Below are 16,701 nucleotides of genomic sequence, written 5' to 3'. Positions count from 1 at the left end.
CTCTTTGCCTTTGTCGTACTAGTTATTCACCTACCAAAGTGAGTCTGAAATAATTTCATAGCTACTCTAGGGCTGTCATCCCTAGCTAGCAGGACCCATGGTCAGGGATGATAGTTGTTGTCTAATAATAGCTGGAGATCCAAGTTTAAGAAATCCTGCAGGGCTTCAAGAATAATGAGCCATGTTTTCTTTAGGTAAAATTGAAATTGAATGAACTTAAGGAAAACTTAAAATCTATCTAGGATAGGCAAAAAAAAAAATTGATTCAAGAGTTTTGTACAATTGTGAAAATGTACTTTAATCAAATTGTGTAAGAAAATGTTAAGTTGGAAACATCACTGGGTAACCTGTCACTTTGCATGCCGTTTTAGCACAGAGGACACAAACTTCTTACATCACACAGATTTCCAAGTAATGAAGTAGCAAGCCCTAGTGGGCTACATTCCATTCAGCTTCTACAAGATGGATAAAAAAGGGAGCAGTATAAACCAACTCTGTGCCCAGTCAGAAATAACAGCACATAAAGCACCTGTCCTAAGTGTTGAAGAATAGATGTTCTAACAGACCTGAAATCATAACCGCCTGCTTGGATAAGCACAAGGCTTTCATCTAAAAGAACAACTACTGGGGTGAATAAAAGAGATGGGGAAGCAGTTTTTAGGTCCACTGGCTTGGAGTGACCCATCTCCTGTCAAGCCTGGGGAGGGCATAGAGTGATGACAGATAGGCATCCTCCTGTTGCTGAACCCCCCTTTGACCAGCAAACTATGGTGATCTTACAATGATACACAATATTTTCCACCAGCACTCTCCCACCCAGAATTTCCTTGAACTCCAAGCTCAAGATAGGCATTAATAAAGGGAGTGCTATTGCCAGAAAGGCCTAGAATGTGGGGTATGTTTTGCCAGGCATTTCATATAAAATAATCCACAGTACAACCCATGTGGTAGTCTTTGTCATGGTTCTGTGTAAAACTGCATTTTAAGTATTCACAGAGGTACAGTGTACACCAAGATTTGTTATTTGTCATCTGAATAACTTGCTTTTGGAAAACGAAAACGAGATTCACCAGTACACAGGGTGTGGAAGTAGGAAAACCTCTCAATGTGCTTGTAGGAGACTTGTAGCAAGTTACTCAGTGTGTTCTGTTTGCAGCAGAAAAGAAAAAGAGAAGGAGAACCTCTTTTCAGTGAAAAGCATCAGAAAAGAAACTTAACTGGGGAAGAAGGGGAGAAGAGTGCAATAATCCTGAAACATGTTGGATAGACTTCTAAATTTAAAATCAAGTCTTCGTTGGCACTTTTTGGGTATTTTCCTCCTGCTCTAAGTTGCCTTTCAGTAAGACACCCAAGTACCAGGGAAATATTTACTATTTTGAGCTGAATGCTTCTCATTTTCTACTTGTTTCAGGACTTAGCTTTTCACATACCCACATGCCCTATATTATAAAATTGTTTTCTAAATAGATTTTAATTTGCTTCAACAACAAAAGCAAACACTGGTGTCGTGTCATTACCATTATCTATTCCAGATGGTACAAATTCCATGGGCACGCATAAAAATCATAATCAACTTGCTCAAAATTTGTGTGCCCTTTAGATGTTCCTCTTAACACTTAACTGATGCTTCACAGCACACAGACCCAGTGGAGGAAACAAACGTGTTTCTTCCTCACCAACCAATTTGTTCCTTGAAATTAAGTGGAGGGTTCTTTTTAGCATTAGAGAGGTTCTGTTTTAATGTAGATTGAAAATGGCTTAACTTGAGTGGGTCACAAAAAACAACAACAGTGAAATGAAACACTGATGATTAGAACTGCTTTTAATAGCATGATCTAACTAATGCTTTGTAACCCTTAAGACTGATATTGAAGTTAGGGGGGAGGACCCAAGCCTGCTGCTGGGCCATTTATGATGGCATGTTAACATATACAGAGTGCAACAGTAAGAGGATAACTTAATTTATGCCAGAACCCCTGCAGGCTAGTGGCTGGATCGCAGCGGAACGTAAGTTCAGCTTTGGAATGAAAGTGCAAGAAATGCTGATGTCTCAAGCTATTTATTTTAAGAACTGGCTAAACATGGCAGCTAGCTGGCAGTAATGATTTCGTGGGTGACACTTGAACTCGCTCTAATTCTGCTTGTGAAAGCAGCCGCCTTGATTGCTTATTTTGGTTGAAGGAAGCTGAAATCCATTTTTTATTGATGTTGCTATGCCAGGCCAGCATCTTCAGCTGTAGCCCAAGAGGCTTTTCTTGCTGCAAGCAGCCAAACCTCCCAGCTACAAAATAGCAGCAAGTTAGCAAAGCCAAACTTTTCATGCCAAGCTAATTCATTACAGGAAACCCATTGAAGGAAATACCCACCCACCAGGGAAGCCCAGCTATGGAAGCTTAACATGTCCTAACTGAGCATTTCCCCCACTTTACCTCCAAGTACAATAGGGAATAGGGACGCGGGTAGCGCTGTGGGTTAAACCACAGAGCCTAGGACTTGCCGATCAGAAGGTCAGTGGTTCGAATCCCCACGACAGGGTGAGCTCCCGTTGCTCGGTCCCAGCTCCTGCCAACCTAGCAGTTCGAAAGCACATCAAAGTGCAAGTAGATAAATAGGTACCGCTCCGGCGGGAAGGTAAACGGCGTTTCTGCTTAGTCATGCTGGCCACATGACCCGGAAGCTGTACGCCAGCTCCCTCGGCCAATAAAGTGAGATGAGCGCCGCAACCCCAGAGTCGGTCACGACTGGACCTAATGGTCAGGGATCCCTTTACCTTTACATTACAATAGGGAATACCTGAGGGCCAAAAGCAGCAGGGAAGTTGAGGACAACCTAGAACCGAGAGGCATTTTTAAAAGCATTTTGTAAGCCACCCTAGGAACCTGTTGCAGGGTGGAAGTGTAAATAAAACATTGCACGTTCATGTGTCTGTTCTGTTCATATACAAATGTGAGGAGGGTGGGTTGCCTAATTTTTGTAACAGAAGGTATGCATGGGTGAGAGAAGCTTCACTTTCTCTCTCTCTTTCTCCTGGTACAGAACAGCAGTGAGCCAGGCTTGGAAGAAAAGTCTGAAGCAATGGGAGACATCTTTCACTCTGGCATACCTTTTAGTGCAAAAATTACACATGAATATACCAAGGTAGCTGCTCCATTCACATACGTATTTGTCTCTGAGTTGGTAATGAATCTGATCAATATTTGGTAAATATACAACTGTTCTCTCCTGTTGATTCTGGAATGGAAGCAATGCCAGTCTAAGCCTTTTGAAGTCTTTGCCATCATTCCCTTTCTCACTGTCATAACCACTACTGAAATCATTGCCATTTTAGGCTGCAATTCTAACCAAACTTCCAGGCAAACCCCACTGAATCCAGGAGAACTCTTTGTGTTGTCTCTGGGTAAAGTAGGGCAGTCAAGTAAACAACCTCCTTTATGCAGGCAGAGGAGAAGCTCCTGTTCCTCCAAATTTAACATAGCTGAGTTGGTTTCATGGGAAACCAACTCAGCAAATGTACTGCAGCAAAATATGGAAGAGAAACTTCTACTGAGTGGAACAAAAGTGAAGCTTTTGGCTTGTAGTTCTCAAGAGGTCTACGTTCTATTCCATTAATTCATTTGGTAGCCTCTGGTAATTTGCTATGTACATGTCTGAAGCAGATTGGCATCAGCATGGGAGTGTTGTTAAAAACAGCAAAGTGTTGGCATCCAGCCATTCCACCCTCTTACCTTTCTCCACAGCTGGAGGGTATACCTTGGGTTTCCAGACTTCTGAAACTCTTCAGAAGAGAAAAGGAAAAAGGTCCTGCTACTGCCTGATAATTCTGGAGATAGGGGAGTGATCAGTTTCGGAGATGGGTGGTGTTTTTCAATATATATGTAGTTTTTGTTTTTTTGAGGGGTGTTTGTCTTATCTGCATTTTTTAGGTTTATTGGCATGGGGGTGGATTTGCCTGCTTTTTTGTTGAGTTGTGCTGGGGGGGGTCACCTCCTTTTTTTGTTGGGAGTGTTTTGTCTTTTTTCTTTGCTAGTGTTGCCTATGGGATTTTTTTGCTGCTGTCTGGCTAGGGAGGTGCTTTGCCTATTTTTTGGGGGGGGGTTGGCACGTGTTTGGGCTGGGGTTGTTGTGGTTCAGAGCATTAGCAGTTTTCTTCTGTGAAATAACTGGGTTTTTCTGCCCATGAAAGTTTCTCACATTTCCGAATGTGCCCCAAAGCCAAATAGATAGGGGACTCCACCCTAGATTTCAAATGGGCCATCAAAATAAAACAGGCACTTACGTGAAGTAGTTAATGACACTATGCATGTTTGGTTTGTCCATTCCCTTACACCCATGATGTAGCAAAAATTAGACTTCAAATCCTCTTCTGCATACTACCCACACTCCTACGCGCCTTCACTTATAAGATAAAAATCCCATGGTTTCACTAACAGAACATTCCAGCATGAAGAAAATATATCTAATCCCCTGCTTCTTTGTACATGTCCTGACAGGAGTAATGAAGTGCTTTTAAGATGCTCCCCCCCTTAAAAGCATCCTGCCTCATTTACTAATGGATGAACTCCCTCCCCAGGAGACAATCTTCGCTTTACAAACTTCATTACTCAGTCCTGTAGCTCTGAAAGGAAGGCGCTTCCCACAGCGTTCCCTGCGGACTTGAAGAGGATGTGAAGATGACAACTGCTGTGTGCTAAGGAACTTAAGGCTGCTATGTATATACACTGGTGGCTGCAAACATGATGCCCACTCAGAAGCCTTTGCTGGTGCCCACAGGGTCCCTTCTCCCCACTGAAATCAGCCTCGAAAGAAGCATTATATTGTGGCCAGTAGGTTACAATGTGAGCATGGTTGCGGTGTGCTGCCCACAAGTTTCTCCGGTTTCTAAATATGCACACACACAAGTCTGAGAGCACAGTTCAGCTTGCTTCTCCCCAGATGCACAGGATTGCAGTGTATGGCATTCTCTTCTTCCCTTCATAAAACTGCATGGACGCAAACACTTGCACATCATGACAAAGTTTGAAGGCCCTGGAGCCTTTCTTAAGAAAAATCCCAACTGATAAAGCTCAATGTGGTCATGTTAGCAAGAACTTTCCATGCAATGTAGCTTGTCATACAAGCGACACCTGCTGGAATTTCCTCTTCTACACAACCATTCAAGGGTGCAGAAGCCCTCTACCATTTCTGCATCTGGCCACCCTAATGGAAGATGATTCTCAGTTCTAACACTGTGAGCCAAGGAAATGGACCTACAAACACTGCTTAGCGCTGTCGTGTTGTCAGAAGATCTCCTGCATTCTTATGCTTGTATGAGAAGAACTTTCCCAACTGTTTCTGTTAAAAGTTGGCACTTCCCCCTTGTACTGTATTTGTAAAACTAGTTTTGCTTCCACCACCATTTCGTCTCGCAGCCAAAAAGGAAACTGTTTCCAGACTGCAACACGAAATGCTTGAAAATGTGCATTGGGGACTATCATTAAGGTTGCCAACCTATCAGAACAAAACTGGCATAGCCTATTCTTGTCTCTTTAAGAACCGTTTGCTGTTTAGAAGTTAGCAGACGAAGCTTTTCACACCTCAGCAGTAATCATGGTCATGTACAGCTACAGTGGCCACTGAAAAAGTTGGCAAACCTGGTAGGCATCTTTTCTGGTTACAAAATTCAACAATTGGGAATTGACAGAGTTGTAGGATCCTTCTCAAAGATTTGCCTCTGGTTAATTTGCAGTAATAACCAGCCTGATTCTGATCCCCATAAGTGCCAATGCTTTACTGAAATAAACTATGTATACCAGCTGTGCTTTCCAATCCCACTAGGCAATGCATTTATTCCCAAGCCTGAAAAGCAACACTCTGTAGCATACTTTCTTGGGAAACTGCACAGCTGCAGTCTTGATGTACTTCAATTATGAAATTAACACCTTGTAACTTGTAAAGAATCAAAGAGAGAGAGAATGAATTCCAATCATCATGCAGCAAAACAAGGCTTCCTGGAAACACAGAAATTCTTTCCACTGTCTCTAGCACAGCAGGCTCAAAAGCAGTCACCTGAAATTCAGTTCACTATCTCCTTTGCAGTCCATTGCCTTAGTGTGGTTTCTCTACCAAGCCATACATGGAGAAGATGAATTCTGCCATTGTGCCTTTGTTGCTGAAAAGTGTTCAACTGCATTAACACAGATTTGTAGATATCCCTTCAACTTGTCTCCTGAAATAGCAGTGTGTGAGGCTTCCATTGGTGCACTTATGAAGCCCTGACCTTGCCGCTGCCACCTGATCCCATCTAGAAAAGTAGCAGCAAGACTGGTGTCGGGAGGGTGGCTCCACCCTACATCCTGCTACTGGTCACCTGAAAGAAGTTAGAATTGTCCTCTACTCTATTTGGGCTCCCAGGACTCTCCCTAGGACAGGCATCCTCAACCTCGGCCCTCCAGATGTTTTGAGACTACAATTCCCATCATCCCTGACCACTGGTCCTGCTAGCTAGGGATCATGGGAGTTGTAGGCCATCTGGAGGGCTGAGGCTGAGGAAGCCTGCCCTAGGACAACTGCCTTTCTGCTTCTGATCTGCAGCCTCCTCACTTGCTTTTGCATAGCTGCAATGTGTCCTTGAGCCAAGTCACTCTGCTTGCTTGGATGCATAAAGGTTGGAGAGGTGTGTATGCAGAAGCCTCTGATTTTGTGTTGCTGGAATGTGTTCTACCACCCAGCAGTAAGAATCACACCCATTGCTTCGCACACTCTTGTCTCTGGCCTGCCCACCTCTGGAATGCGGCCTCCAGAAGGTTGCTCGTGACAGCATGTGGCCCTTGATCCTATAAAGGCTTCCCACCCTTGCTCTATTGCAGGATTTCCCAAACTTGGGTCCCTAGCTGTTTTTGGACTACAATTCCCATCACCCCTGACCACTGGTCCTGCTAGCTAGGGATGTAGTCCAAAAGCAGCTGGAGACCCAAGTTTGGGAAACCCTGCTCTAGGCCAACCAGGCTGAAAAAAATTGGTAAATGGGAAAAGAGGAGTTTTTGTTTCCCAGAGGACCTACGTAACATAAAATCATCAACAATGGTATACGTTTTCTCAGGAGTCGGCCAGTTGAAAAGAAACAAGCAAAAACAACAAGGCAGCGCTCTGGTGCATTTAACAGTTCTGCGAAAGAGGGAATTTGGACAGCCACTGCTTATTATGAGGGGCTGAAGATAAACAACATCCATTGAAATTCCCTCTTCTGAACAATCATTGTGCAGGAAGAGCTCTGTCTTCATTTCAACTGGTTACCGTCGAGAATCATAAAGGGAGTTCTCAAAGGGTTCCTTCCTCCTGCTGCTATCTCATATTTGGTTTGGATGATTTGCCTCTTTTCTGCCCTGATTAACTCAACAGGTCTAATCCACCCTTCCTAATTCCAATGTTAATATCAGCCTGTTCAATAGACCGGCTAAATAGACTGAGGTTATAAGAAATGGCGTGCAGCACAATTTTATGCTTGTTTACGCGCAAACGAGTCCCACTGAGTTCAGTGGGGACTACTGCCAAGGAAGTGTGCACAGAACCTCGTCTTGAGAAGTCTCTGAGCAATTTAATTCAGCAAGTATTCAGTACACCCAAGAACCCGCCAATCCCCACATGTCGTGTGCTACTAGCTTTGAAGCATCATGCAAGTCATTAAAAATGTATAGTTTTTATGTTCAATTATGTATAGGAACATTTATTTTAAAACACCGGGGGGCGGAATGAAAAAAAAAAGGGTGTTTTCCTTTCCTTTAAAAAGCAAAGCATCAGCAGAAACCCATCAGATTCAAAGGTGTTCCTCTTTGAATGTAAGGATAAAAACTCTAAATATGCTTGAAGGGGCCAGATCTCTTTTTTAAGAGAGGGAGGGCTAAAAATCCAGACCCCCCCAAAAAAGGTATTTTGAAATATGGTATAGATGTCAGGCGCCAAAATGGCGTCTGGCCTTCTTCACTTGGTCACAAGTGGCCAATAGCCAGGTGCAAAAGGCGCCTAGCCCCTGGCGAATTTTGAATGCTGACCCAAAGGCTGATTCACGTATCATGCCAGCCGCATCAAGGACACCATACAATGACGGCTTTGTACCATGGCTATAACCTCTGTAATCAGAACACCATCTGCACCTGTCCTTTCATAAAGGGGTGACACCATTCCACCACTGCTTAGTCTTAGTGGCGGCGAGCCACTTTGAAAGTTGTTCCTTTTATTGAGTAAATAGGCCAGCTTGCAGAAGGGTTTCTTTGCCATCTCATAGGGTGCCATCATGTATGCAGAAGTCCTAAATGGCTTAAGGTGAAAAAGATCACAACTAGCTTTGACACTTTACTAATTCCAAGCTGCTGTGCCTTTCAGTATAGGAAGGTCAGCAGACATTTGACTGCTGTAGTCTTCCATCTGGGAAGGAATACGCTTAATCACTTAGCCCTAGTTCCCTATAAGAGAAAGGGAGAGCAGCATGGATCCATTTGTGCATGGAAATATTCCCTTGATCTTTACAGCAACAGTCAGCAGCAGAATCTCAATGAATTAGGTTGAGGGTAGAGGACGGAATGCAATCCACCGCCCTCTCCAAATTAAGCCACGCAGTGGTACGTATAAATGCAGTAATACATACCAAATTGAATATAGATGTTTTAGAAATGCCAGGGCACTGCTATTTAGAACACTTACTACCCTCATAAGAACAAGCCATAAATGTGCCTGCCCCTTTCATTTTCTTATTACAGACGTAATTCTCCAGAACATATTTATGAAGTATCTGTAATGGAAATTTGCCATTACCTAGGCTGTGCAGGGAAATGGGATCATTATGACTTCAGGAGTGCTACACCAAGAACAAATTTGCCTCATTAAGTCTAATTCAGATGCCCCAGACCATTAAGCAGTATCAACCAAAAGCATTGGTGTTTTGTGTTAAGGGATTTTGGAGTGCTGGAGAAAACTCCCAAGAGTGACAAGGTGAGCTGTTGTGATGTCACAGAATGCTCACAGAGAAGCAGAGGTTCACATGAGTCACATGACCCATAATAGCGCTTGCTCTCACAGCTGGGAAGCCTACTTGCACACACTGCTGTGCGCTTACCGGATCCATTCTCACAATCCACCCAACAGAGAGATTGGGCGTTGGGCCAGCAGGTGAGTGGGACCAGTGGCCACAAACTATCCTGCCACTCGTACAGTGAAGGTGTAGACCAGAAGCCTAAGAACAGGCCTTCTGTGCTAAGCTAAAGAAGCTCTGGACAACAGAAAGGTGATAAACAGGTCAGTTTTTATAGGGAAGTAGAAATCCATCTGACCACCACCAATGAAAAAGCCGAGTGGGAAGAGATCCCAGGCAATAGGGAAATGAAGGAACAGGCAGCCCAGAGACATGGGTCACTGAGTGAAAGGTGCAAAGAGACAGAAGCCTGAGGATAAAGCAGGTGAAGGAGAAAGAGGCCTAGGAAGAAGTCAAGCACCAATAAGAAAGGAGGCTGAGGAGTGGGGACCTAGCATTACTCAGGGCACAAAGGCAGAAATGGCTGTTGACTGAAAGGGAAAACAGGAGCATTCTCCCTTTATCTCACAAAGCGGCTTTCTGATAGTGCATGTGGACAGTGTTAGAAACTCATATATATAAGCTAGGTGCCAAATCAAGGTTATATTTAGCTAGGTGCTAAATCAAGGTTGCAGTCGCCAAAATGGAATGTCTAGTTGCCATTTTGGGGCAAGCCGGCTCTAATGCCTTATTTTTCAAATGATGGACTGACTGTGATTGATTCTCAGTTAAACATCTGGCTAGTTCAGATGACAACCTTGATCTAGGTTAAGAGCTTAACTTAAAGAAGAAAAGTCACTTGATCCCGGGACAGTCTACATATATACTGGCCTATTCCAACCTCTTTTTCTTAACAGTGACTGCTCCTGCTCAGGCTGCACAGAAAAAGCATTTTGGTTCCCGAAATTCATTCTGATTGCGCAGATAAAATATAACTGATGGAATTCTACAAGATGGGGTATTAGTGTGTGAAAATGGTCAAGATCCAATGATCCCCAGATGGTGAAGAAGTCAATCGCCATCCTAGTGACCGGGCATCTTCACTTGGTCGCAAATGGTTGAAAGCCTGGTGCAAAATGCCTGGCTAATTTTGAACACTCTGTGTGGCACAAGGAATTGGCCAGCGTAAGGAGGAAAAGCCTGTTGGAAGGTGTAGGCTTAAGATCAGGGGCCTAAGGAAATGGGTGGTGGAAAAAAGGAGGGACCAAAGAGAAGAGTGTGCAGTGTGTGGGGAATTGCATACAATCATCAGGAAAGGAGGCAAGAATGCTGTGGATGAGGCTTGGGCACCTTGGGATACAATACCAAGAGGCCACAGGGTTGCCAGACTCCTGTATCATTAAAAGTTAGAGTGGAGAATTTTTCCACATGGCTTCTCTCATCACAGCTCAGCCATAAGGAGGCAGGGAGAGCCAAGGGACAGGAGGAGAAGGCTCATGGCGCTGAAATGAATTTCACATAATGATTCGACAAACCAATTCTTTTATCAACAGCCTTTTAAAGTGTGGGTAAGCAGGTGTTTAAGTGTCTGTGGAAAGTAATTGTCAGGACACTTAAAAAGGATGGTATTCAACTAAATAACTGAGTGAGTGCAAGGATTACTGCTATCACAAAATGACTTATTCTACCCCCAAATACGCTCCAGAGGGTTGGAGGAACTCCCAGAACAGATTTAGGGGTGTGTGGTAGGAGAGGATTTCTCATTCTGTGGCACAATGAGAAATCCTGGTGCTGGTAGAACATTAGCCTGAGGGTTGTGTTGCATACAACCCACAGAATTTATTTCTGTGGGACTGCTGTGGATCAAAGTGTTTGAGATTTCTCAGCTCCTGGATATCATTCATAGTGGGAGCAGTTTCACTTCTCACCAGCATTCATTCCAGGCTAACAGTTATTTAAAATGTAGCTTTCACATACTCTGGACTACCCTGAGTTTTCCTTACCATTCCTTATTGTTCCTCCAAGGTGTATTATGTTGAGGGGGACGGACGGACGGACAAAAACACACTTTATTCCCAGGAAAAGTACATATATATTTAAAACTTCTATCCTATTGCTTGGGTTATGTAGCAACACCCCCTCCCACACTGGACTTTTCTACATAGATGAATGTAAAAACAAGTATTAATAAACGGTCCTGACTTTGCAGAAGCAGCAATTTTTTCAAACTATTCCAGCATTAGCTTCCAAACAAAGATAAAGACTTTCCACTTATCATTTAGTATCCAAAAGGCAGATTTTGGGCATATAGGCTATTTTTGGAGGGGCATTGGCCATTTAGAAAGACTACAGAGACTGCATGTTTTTCAGGGACTATCAGCCTCAAAATCAAAACTAGTGTAAGGTGTTCTGGAGCTTCAGGTATACCAGTAAAAACAATCTGTGATTGCACATTGTTTGTCCAACCCTAATTAAAGAAATCACTGTCTGAATGGACTTTATTCTGGCTATATTAATAGTAGAAATTAATTAAGAGGGGTGTATATTCTGTATGGATACAAAAATTAAATTCTTCTAAGCCAGCAGGTTTCAACCTGTTCAGGTATATGGAACATCTTCATCTCCCTTCTCAATATTCTCCTCCTCCTCTCAAATTTCTGCCTTCACCACATTCACCAAAAACAAAATGGTAGTGGTGGCCTAGTTCGGTTGCATTTTTATTTGGGTCCAGACTCCAGATCCACTAGCAAAACTCATATTCAGCCCAATTCTAACCCTATCCAGAAACAAAAGTCTTTCATAATGACACTCTTTTAAAAGATTACCTTAGTCTAAAGAAAGATTATTTATGAAGGCCATTGACACTGTATAACTAAAGCTGTCACAGCCATTGGCTTCAACAATGAGCTAATGCATATTGTTTGCAAAGCAGAATGGTGCAGTGTTCTCGGACAGGTGTAAGTATTGCAAGTCAAATCTAACAATCAAGTGGAAAATGAAGATTTGTGTAGTGCAATACTAAACATGCCTGCTCAGAAGTCCCACAGAGTTCAATGAGACTTGCTTTCAAAGTAAGCAAAGATAGGACTGCAGCCTGAATCATGGTTCCTTAGGTCTGAAATGAGCTTAAGAATGATCTAGTGAAGGCACAAAAGCATTCCTCACTGATCAGTCTGTGTAAGAAAACAATGAACCTGACAAACATTCAGAAAAGAAGTATGCAATAAACTTCCAAGGATGCAGGACTGAGTGTGTGACATGTATTTCAATGGTTTCCCCACCTAAAAAATCCCTGCCCATAGAAAGCCAACTAAATCCTCTTCCCAAACGTGCTAGCTTTTCTCAAGCATAAAACTTTTGATCAGTGGTGTAGCGTGGGGGGTGCAGGGGGGGCCAGCCGCACCGGGCGCAACATCTGGGAGGGGCGCGCTCGCACTTGCAGCTCTCTGCCCCTACCTAAAATCCACGGGTTAGGGGGCGCAAATTACTTGCCTTGCCCTGGGTGCTGACAACCCACGCTACGCCACTGCTTTCGATATAGGATTAAATCATGTAACTCCTCCCCCCCCCACACCTGAATTCTGAAATTCTGTAGTTCTGTGAGAACTGTACCAAGTGCTCTGTTTCATTCTGAATGTTTGAAGGGACTCCAGTGTCATTCCAGGCCTTTTTATATTTTTTGTTAAGAGGTGGGGGAGAGAATTTGATCAGAAGTTGGGATTGTCTGGACTAGAATATTTGGGTTGGTGCCACTTTTTCCTCTGTGGACCAAGTCAGCAATAGTTTTGCCAGAGCAGAGATGCTCTGAGAAGCAAGTGTGAGGGACCAGTGCTTCACCTTAGCAGCCTGCTAGCAGGTCTCTTCTACATCTGTTCTAGCTCCCAAATTTATTTCCCCCTTTTTTACAACTGCACAGCCTGTGGACTTAACTTTGAGGGGCACAATCAGAGGTTCTGCCAACTGCTGATCCTAGGGACCACTCAGAGATAGGTTTAGATATGCCATATTGAAAGCATCTTTACACAAGTGATACTTGAATAGGATTTTGACAGAAGCAAATAAAAAATCTAAAAAATCCCGGGTTTTCACTGCAAAGACAAATCACACATGAACCAGGATGCCCAACTACTTTAAAAAGGGCATACCTTTTATTTTTAGTCCACTTTAACAAGATTCACAACTGACATGATCTAATTTAAGACTGCATGATTATGCACGCCTATTTAGGAGTAAAACCCACCAAATTCAAAAGGGAGTTTCCATTTTATATGAACAGCATCGGGCTGCAGTGCCATCAAGGAAGACTTCTGAATTAACAAGCTTATTGTACAAGGCTGCACATATTTACTCCAAAGTTTCACCAGTGCTTAATGGAACTGTTGGTAGCTGGCACAGTTAGGCTAGCAGTACTTGCTTGGAAACAAGTCTGGCTGAAATCAAAAGGATCTACTTCTGAGTAAGCAAAGCTAGGCTCATTCTACACAAGCCTTTCTTTACTTAAGTGTCCCTCCTTGGAAGTGGGCCCAACTCCTCCCAAACTTTAGTCAGACACATAGGAGGCCTTACCTTGCCCAGGCCCACCTGGATCTCGGAGGTGTTTGCAAGCTGCTCCTAAGAAACCGGGGGAAGAGAGTTCATTTGCAGTCCCTTAACGTGGCCATGCTCAGGGCCTCGGACCCGGACTCGCCGTGGGTGCCGGAGGAGGTGGATCGCCTCCAGGAGCAGTGCAGGCTGGAGCCCCTCTTGCGGAAGGACGACGTGAAGCGGTAGAAGTTGCTGTGCCTGTTGCGCAGGTATTCGCGGTAGTTCCTGGTGAGCAAGGTGTAGAGGAAAGGGTTGATGCAGCTGTTGCTGTAGGTCAGGCAGGTCACCAGGTAGTTGATGCACTTCTGGGTGTGGGGCGCGAGCCCGAGGGGCCCGTGGTAGAGGGGCACCAGCTGCCAGATCCAGAAGGGCAGGAAGCAAGCCCAGAAGACCAGCACGATGGTGAAGACCAGGATGAGCACCTTCTGGCGCGGGGAGCGCTTGGGCTCCTTCTTGCGCGGAGGGTTCCTCTGCGACTCCAGATAGGTGGTGGCCAGGCGCGCGTACAGGCAGCCGATGATCAGCCCCGGGGCCAGGATGCTGGTGCTGAAGAGCACCGTCAGGTAGAGCCGGTAGGCGTCGGGGCTCCAGGTGGGCGCGCAGATGTGCTTGCCGTCCTTGCTGCGGCTCAGCGTGACCATCAGCATCATGGGCAGCGTGAGCAGCAGCGACACCCCCCAGACGGCGCCGGCCGTGGCTTTGCTGAAGCGCCGCGACCGCTGCCGCGTGGCCAGCGGCCTGGTGACGGCCAGGTAGCGCTCGGTGCACATGACGGTCAGCGTGAAGATGCTGGCGTGCATGGTGAGCAGGTCCAGGCTGAGCAGCACGCGGCAGCCCAGTTCGCCGAAGTACCAGTCCTGCGCCACCGACGTGCCCACGATGAAGGGGATGGAGCACAGGTAGAGCAGGTCAGCCAGCGCCAGGCTGGCGATGGAGCCCGACAAGGGCGCGCCGCGGGCGCACCGCCCCGAGCGCCACAGCAGACCCAGCGTGTACACGTTGCCCGCCACGCCGGCCACATACATCACCGACAGCACAGCGCCGAAAGCCCACGCGGCCGCCGCCTCCCCGGGTGCGCTCGACGAGGAGCCATTGCCCGGCCCCCCGACGGCGCTCCAGTTGCGCTCCATGGCGGCCGGGCGCACGCGGAGAGAGTGGGGCAGCCCGACCGTCTCCCGCCCAACTTGCAGCGCGCCGCGGTCCGGGCAGCCAATCGTAGAGCCCGCTTCCAAGCTCTAGCTCTCTCTCTCTCTCTCGCTCTCTCTCGGGCCTGCCCCTCCCGGCGTCGCCTCTCCCCTCTCCGAGCACCGCAGTTTCTCTCCGAGGAGTCCCACCCCGGGAAAGGCAGAGCTGCGCAACGACGGGGAAGGCATGCTAATGAATGGACTCGGAGGAGGGCAGGCGCTGTGCAGGTGGTCCGGGCGCTTCCCGCTAAGCGAAAGTCTCCTGGAGCCATTAAAGACTAACACATTCCATCTGGCGTAAACTTTCCCGGGACTGCAGTCTGAGTCTGCTCCATCAGCTGCATGAAGTGTCAGCCCGGGTTGCGTCTGTGCGCGAGGGGAGGGAGCGCAGGCACTAAGGTCAGGAAACGCACAGACAGGGATAACGTTGCCACCAGTCCTATATAATACAGGACTGACCCCTATTTCAAATGCTACATCCTATATTGATGGAATTTTGTCCTGTATTTCAGGTCTCTCTCTCTGCCAAGTTAGGGATCTTCTCCAAATGCGTGTGTTTGAAAGGCTATGTGAAAGTTTATTCATTTAAGCTCTGGGTAGCCAAGCACAGACATATTAACGAATTCCAGAGGGGCCATCCTGTTAGGCTGCAATAGGTTGTAATGGATCGCTTTGAAGTCACTACAGCACGAGATAATTTAAAAATTGCAACGCCCCACCCTGTATTTTGCCAGAAGAAAGGTGGCAACCCTAGGGCTGATTCACAAAACAGTTGGTTGCTAGCAGGCATTTTGGCATCAGTGAGCCAATTACCGCATGTTGTGGTTTGATAATAATCCATCATGCCAATGGTAGCATTTCACCTCTTGGATGGATTTTGCTCTTTAGCTCCAGGGTGGCCACCTTAAGCTCAGTTACAGAGAAATGTGCCCCTAGTTCTTGGTATACTGCCATTTCTGATGTCAGATTTGTGTCTGTTTCTTCTCTTGCGTAGAGACTGGCCTGTCTATCCTACATAGAATGCAGAAGGGCATTATTGGCAATCCTCATAAAAGGTTTCTTGTCAGTGATGAGGCAAAATTACAACCTCTTGTTTGAAAGTGGAAGAGGAGAGTTGGTGGACCTTCCTTAAAGGTTTTTAATCAGGTTGCATGGTCATCTGCCATGTATGATTAAGTTGAGATTCCTGCACAGCAGGGGGTTGGACTAGGTGACTCTTAGGATGCCTTCCAATTCTACAGTTCTATGAATCTATAAGATACAGGAACTCGAGTCCTCATTATGCCAGGAACTGGAGCACTTGGAATGATCCACCCCATTCCCTACAGAGTCCACACATGGCTGGAAGACAGGAGCAGGGTGGAGTTCCACCCCAACCAACAGTGAGTTTTGGTAGTATAAGCTGGGAAAGGGAAGGTTTGCTGCTAAATGCATATCAACCAAAGCAGGATTCACCTAGTGGAGAAGGTTGTCAGAAGGAGGACTCTAGAATGGGAGGCTTCTCATTCTTATTTTTACTATCACACACAATCCAACCTGCACCCATGCTAGAAAGTTCTGAAAATGTGAGCCATGAGTAAGCCTCAGGAGAGGAAATGCAGCCTGGTGTTGTCATGGGAGAGGACCAAACACCTTCAAGAACACCTTTTTCATCTATATTATCATTTACATTCTCAGTCTCTATATTCTATATAATAAAGTCTGAGGATTGCTAGAGAGGAAAGCACACAGAATACTTTTGGTGCACACTGGGTGTGTTTGACCTCCTAGATCGACTGCAGGTCAGAGGAGCCCAGACCTCTTGATCTTCAGAGCTCCTTTTGGACTCTTTGACCTGGTGCAGTTTGCATGGAACACTTGAATTTACATGTTCCGATCTTCTAAGGGCTGCATATGTTTTGAGGCGTGGCTGATATAACTCTGGGGCATACAATCTGCAACCTATTGTTT

General features: G+C 45.6%; 1 protein-coding gene across 1 annotated transcript; it reads right to left on the bottom strand.

Moving 5' to 3' along the window:
* Nucleotides 1–12,632: 12,632 nt before the first annotated feature.
* On the bottom strand, nucleotides 12,633–14,737 carry LOC128407563 (urotensin-2 receptor-like). The gene has a single exon (XM_053376067.1). It carries the CDS (start codon nucleotides 14,695–14,697, stop codon nucleotides 13,618–13,620), a length of 1,080 nt encoding a protein of 359 aa, XP_053232042.1. The 5' UTR covers nucleotides 14,698–14,737; the 3' UTR covers nucleotides 12,633–13,617.
* Nucleotides 14,738–16,701: the final 1,964 nt, after the last annotated feature.

Source organism: Podarcis raffonei, chromosome 2 (genome assembly GCF_027172205.1).
Source record: "Podarcis raffonei isolate rPodRaf1 chromosome 2, rPodRaf1.pri, whole genome shotgun sequence".
NCBI lineage: Eukaryota > Metazoa > Chordata > Lepidosauria > Squamata > Lacertidae > Podarcis > Podarcis raffonei.
This window is presented reverse-complemented; position numbering and strand designations above follow the sequence as displayed.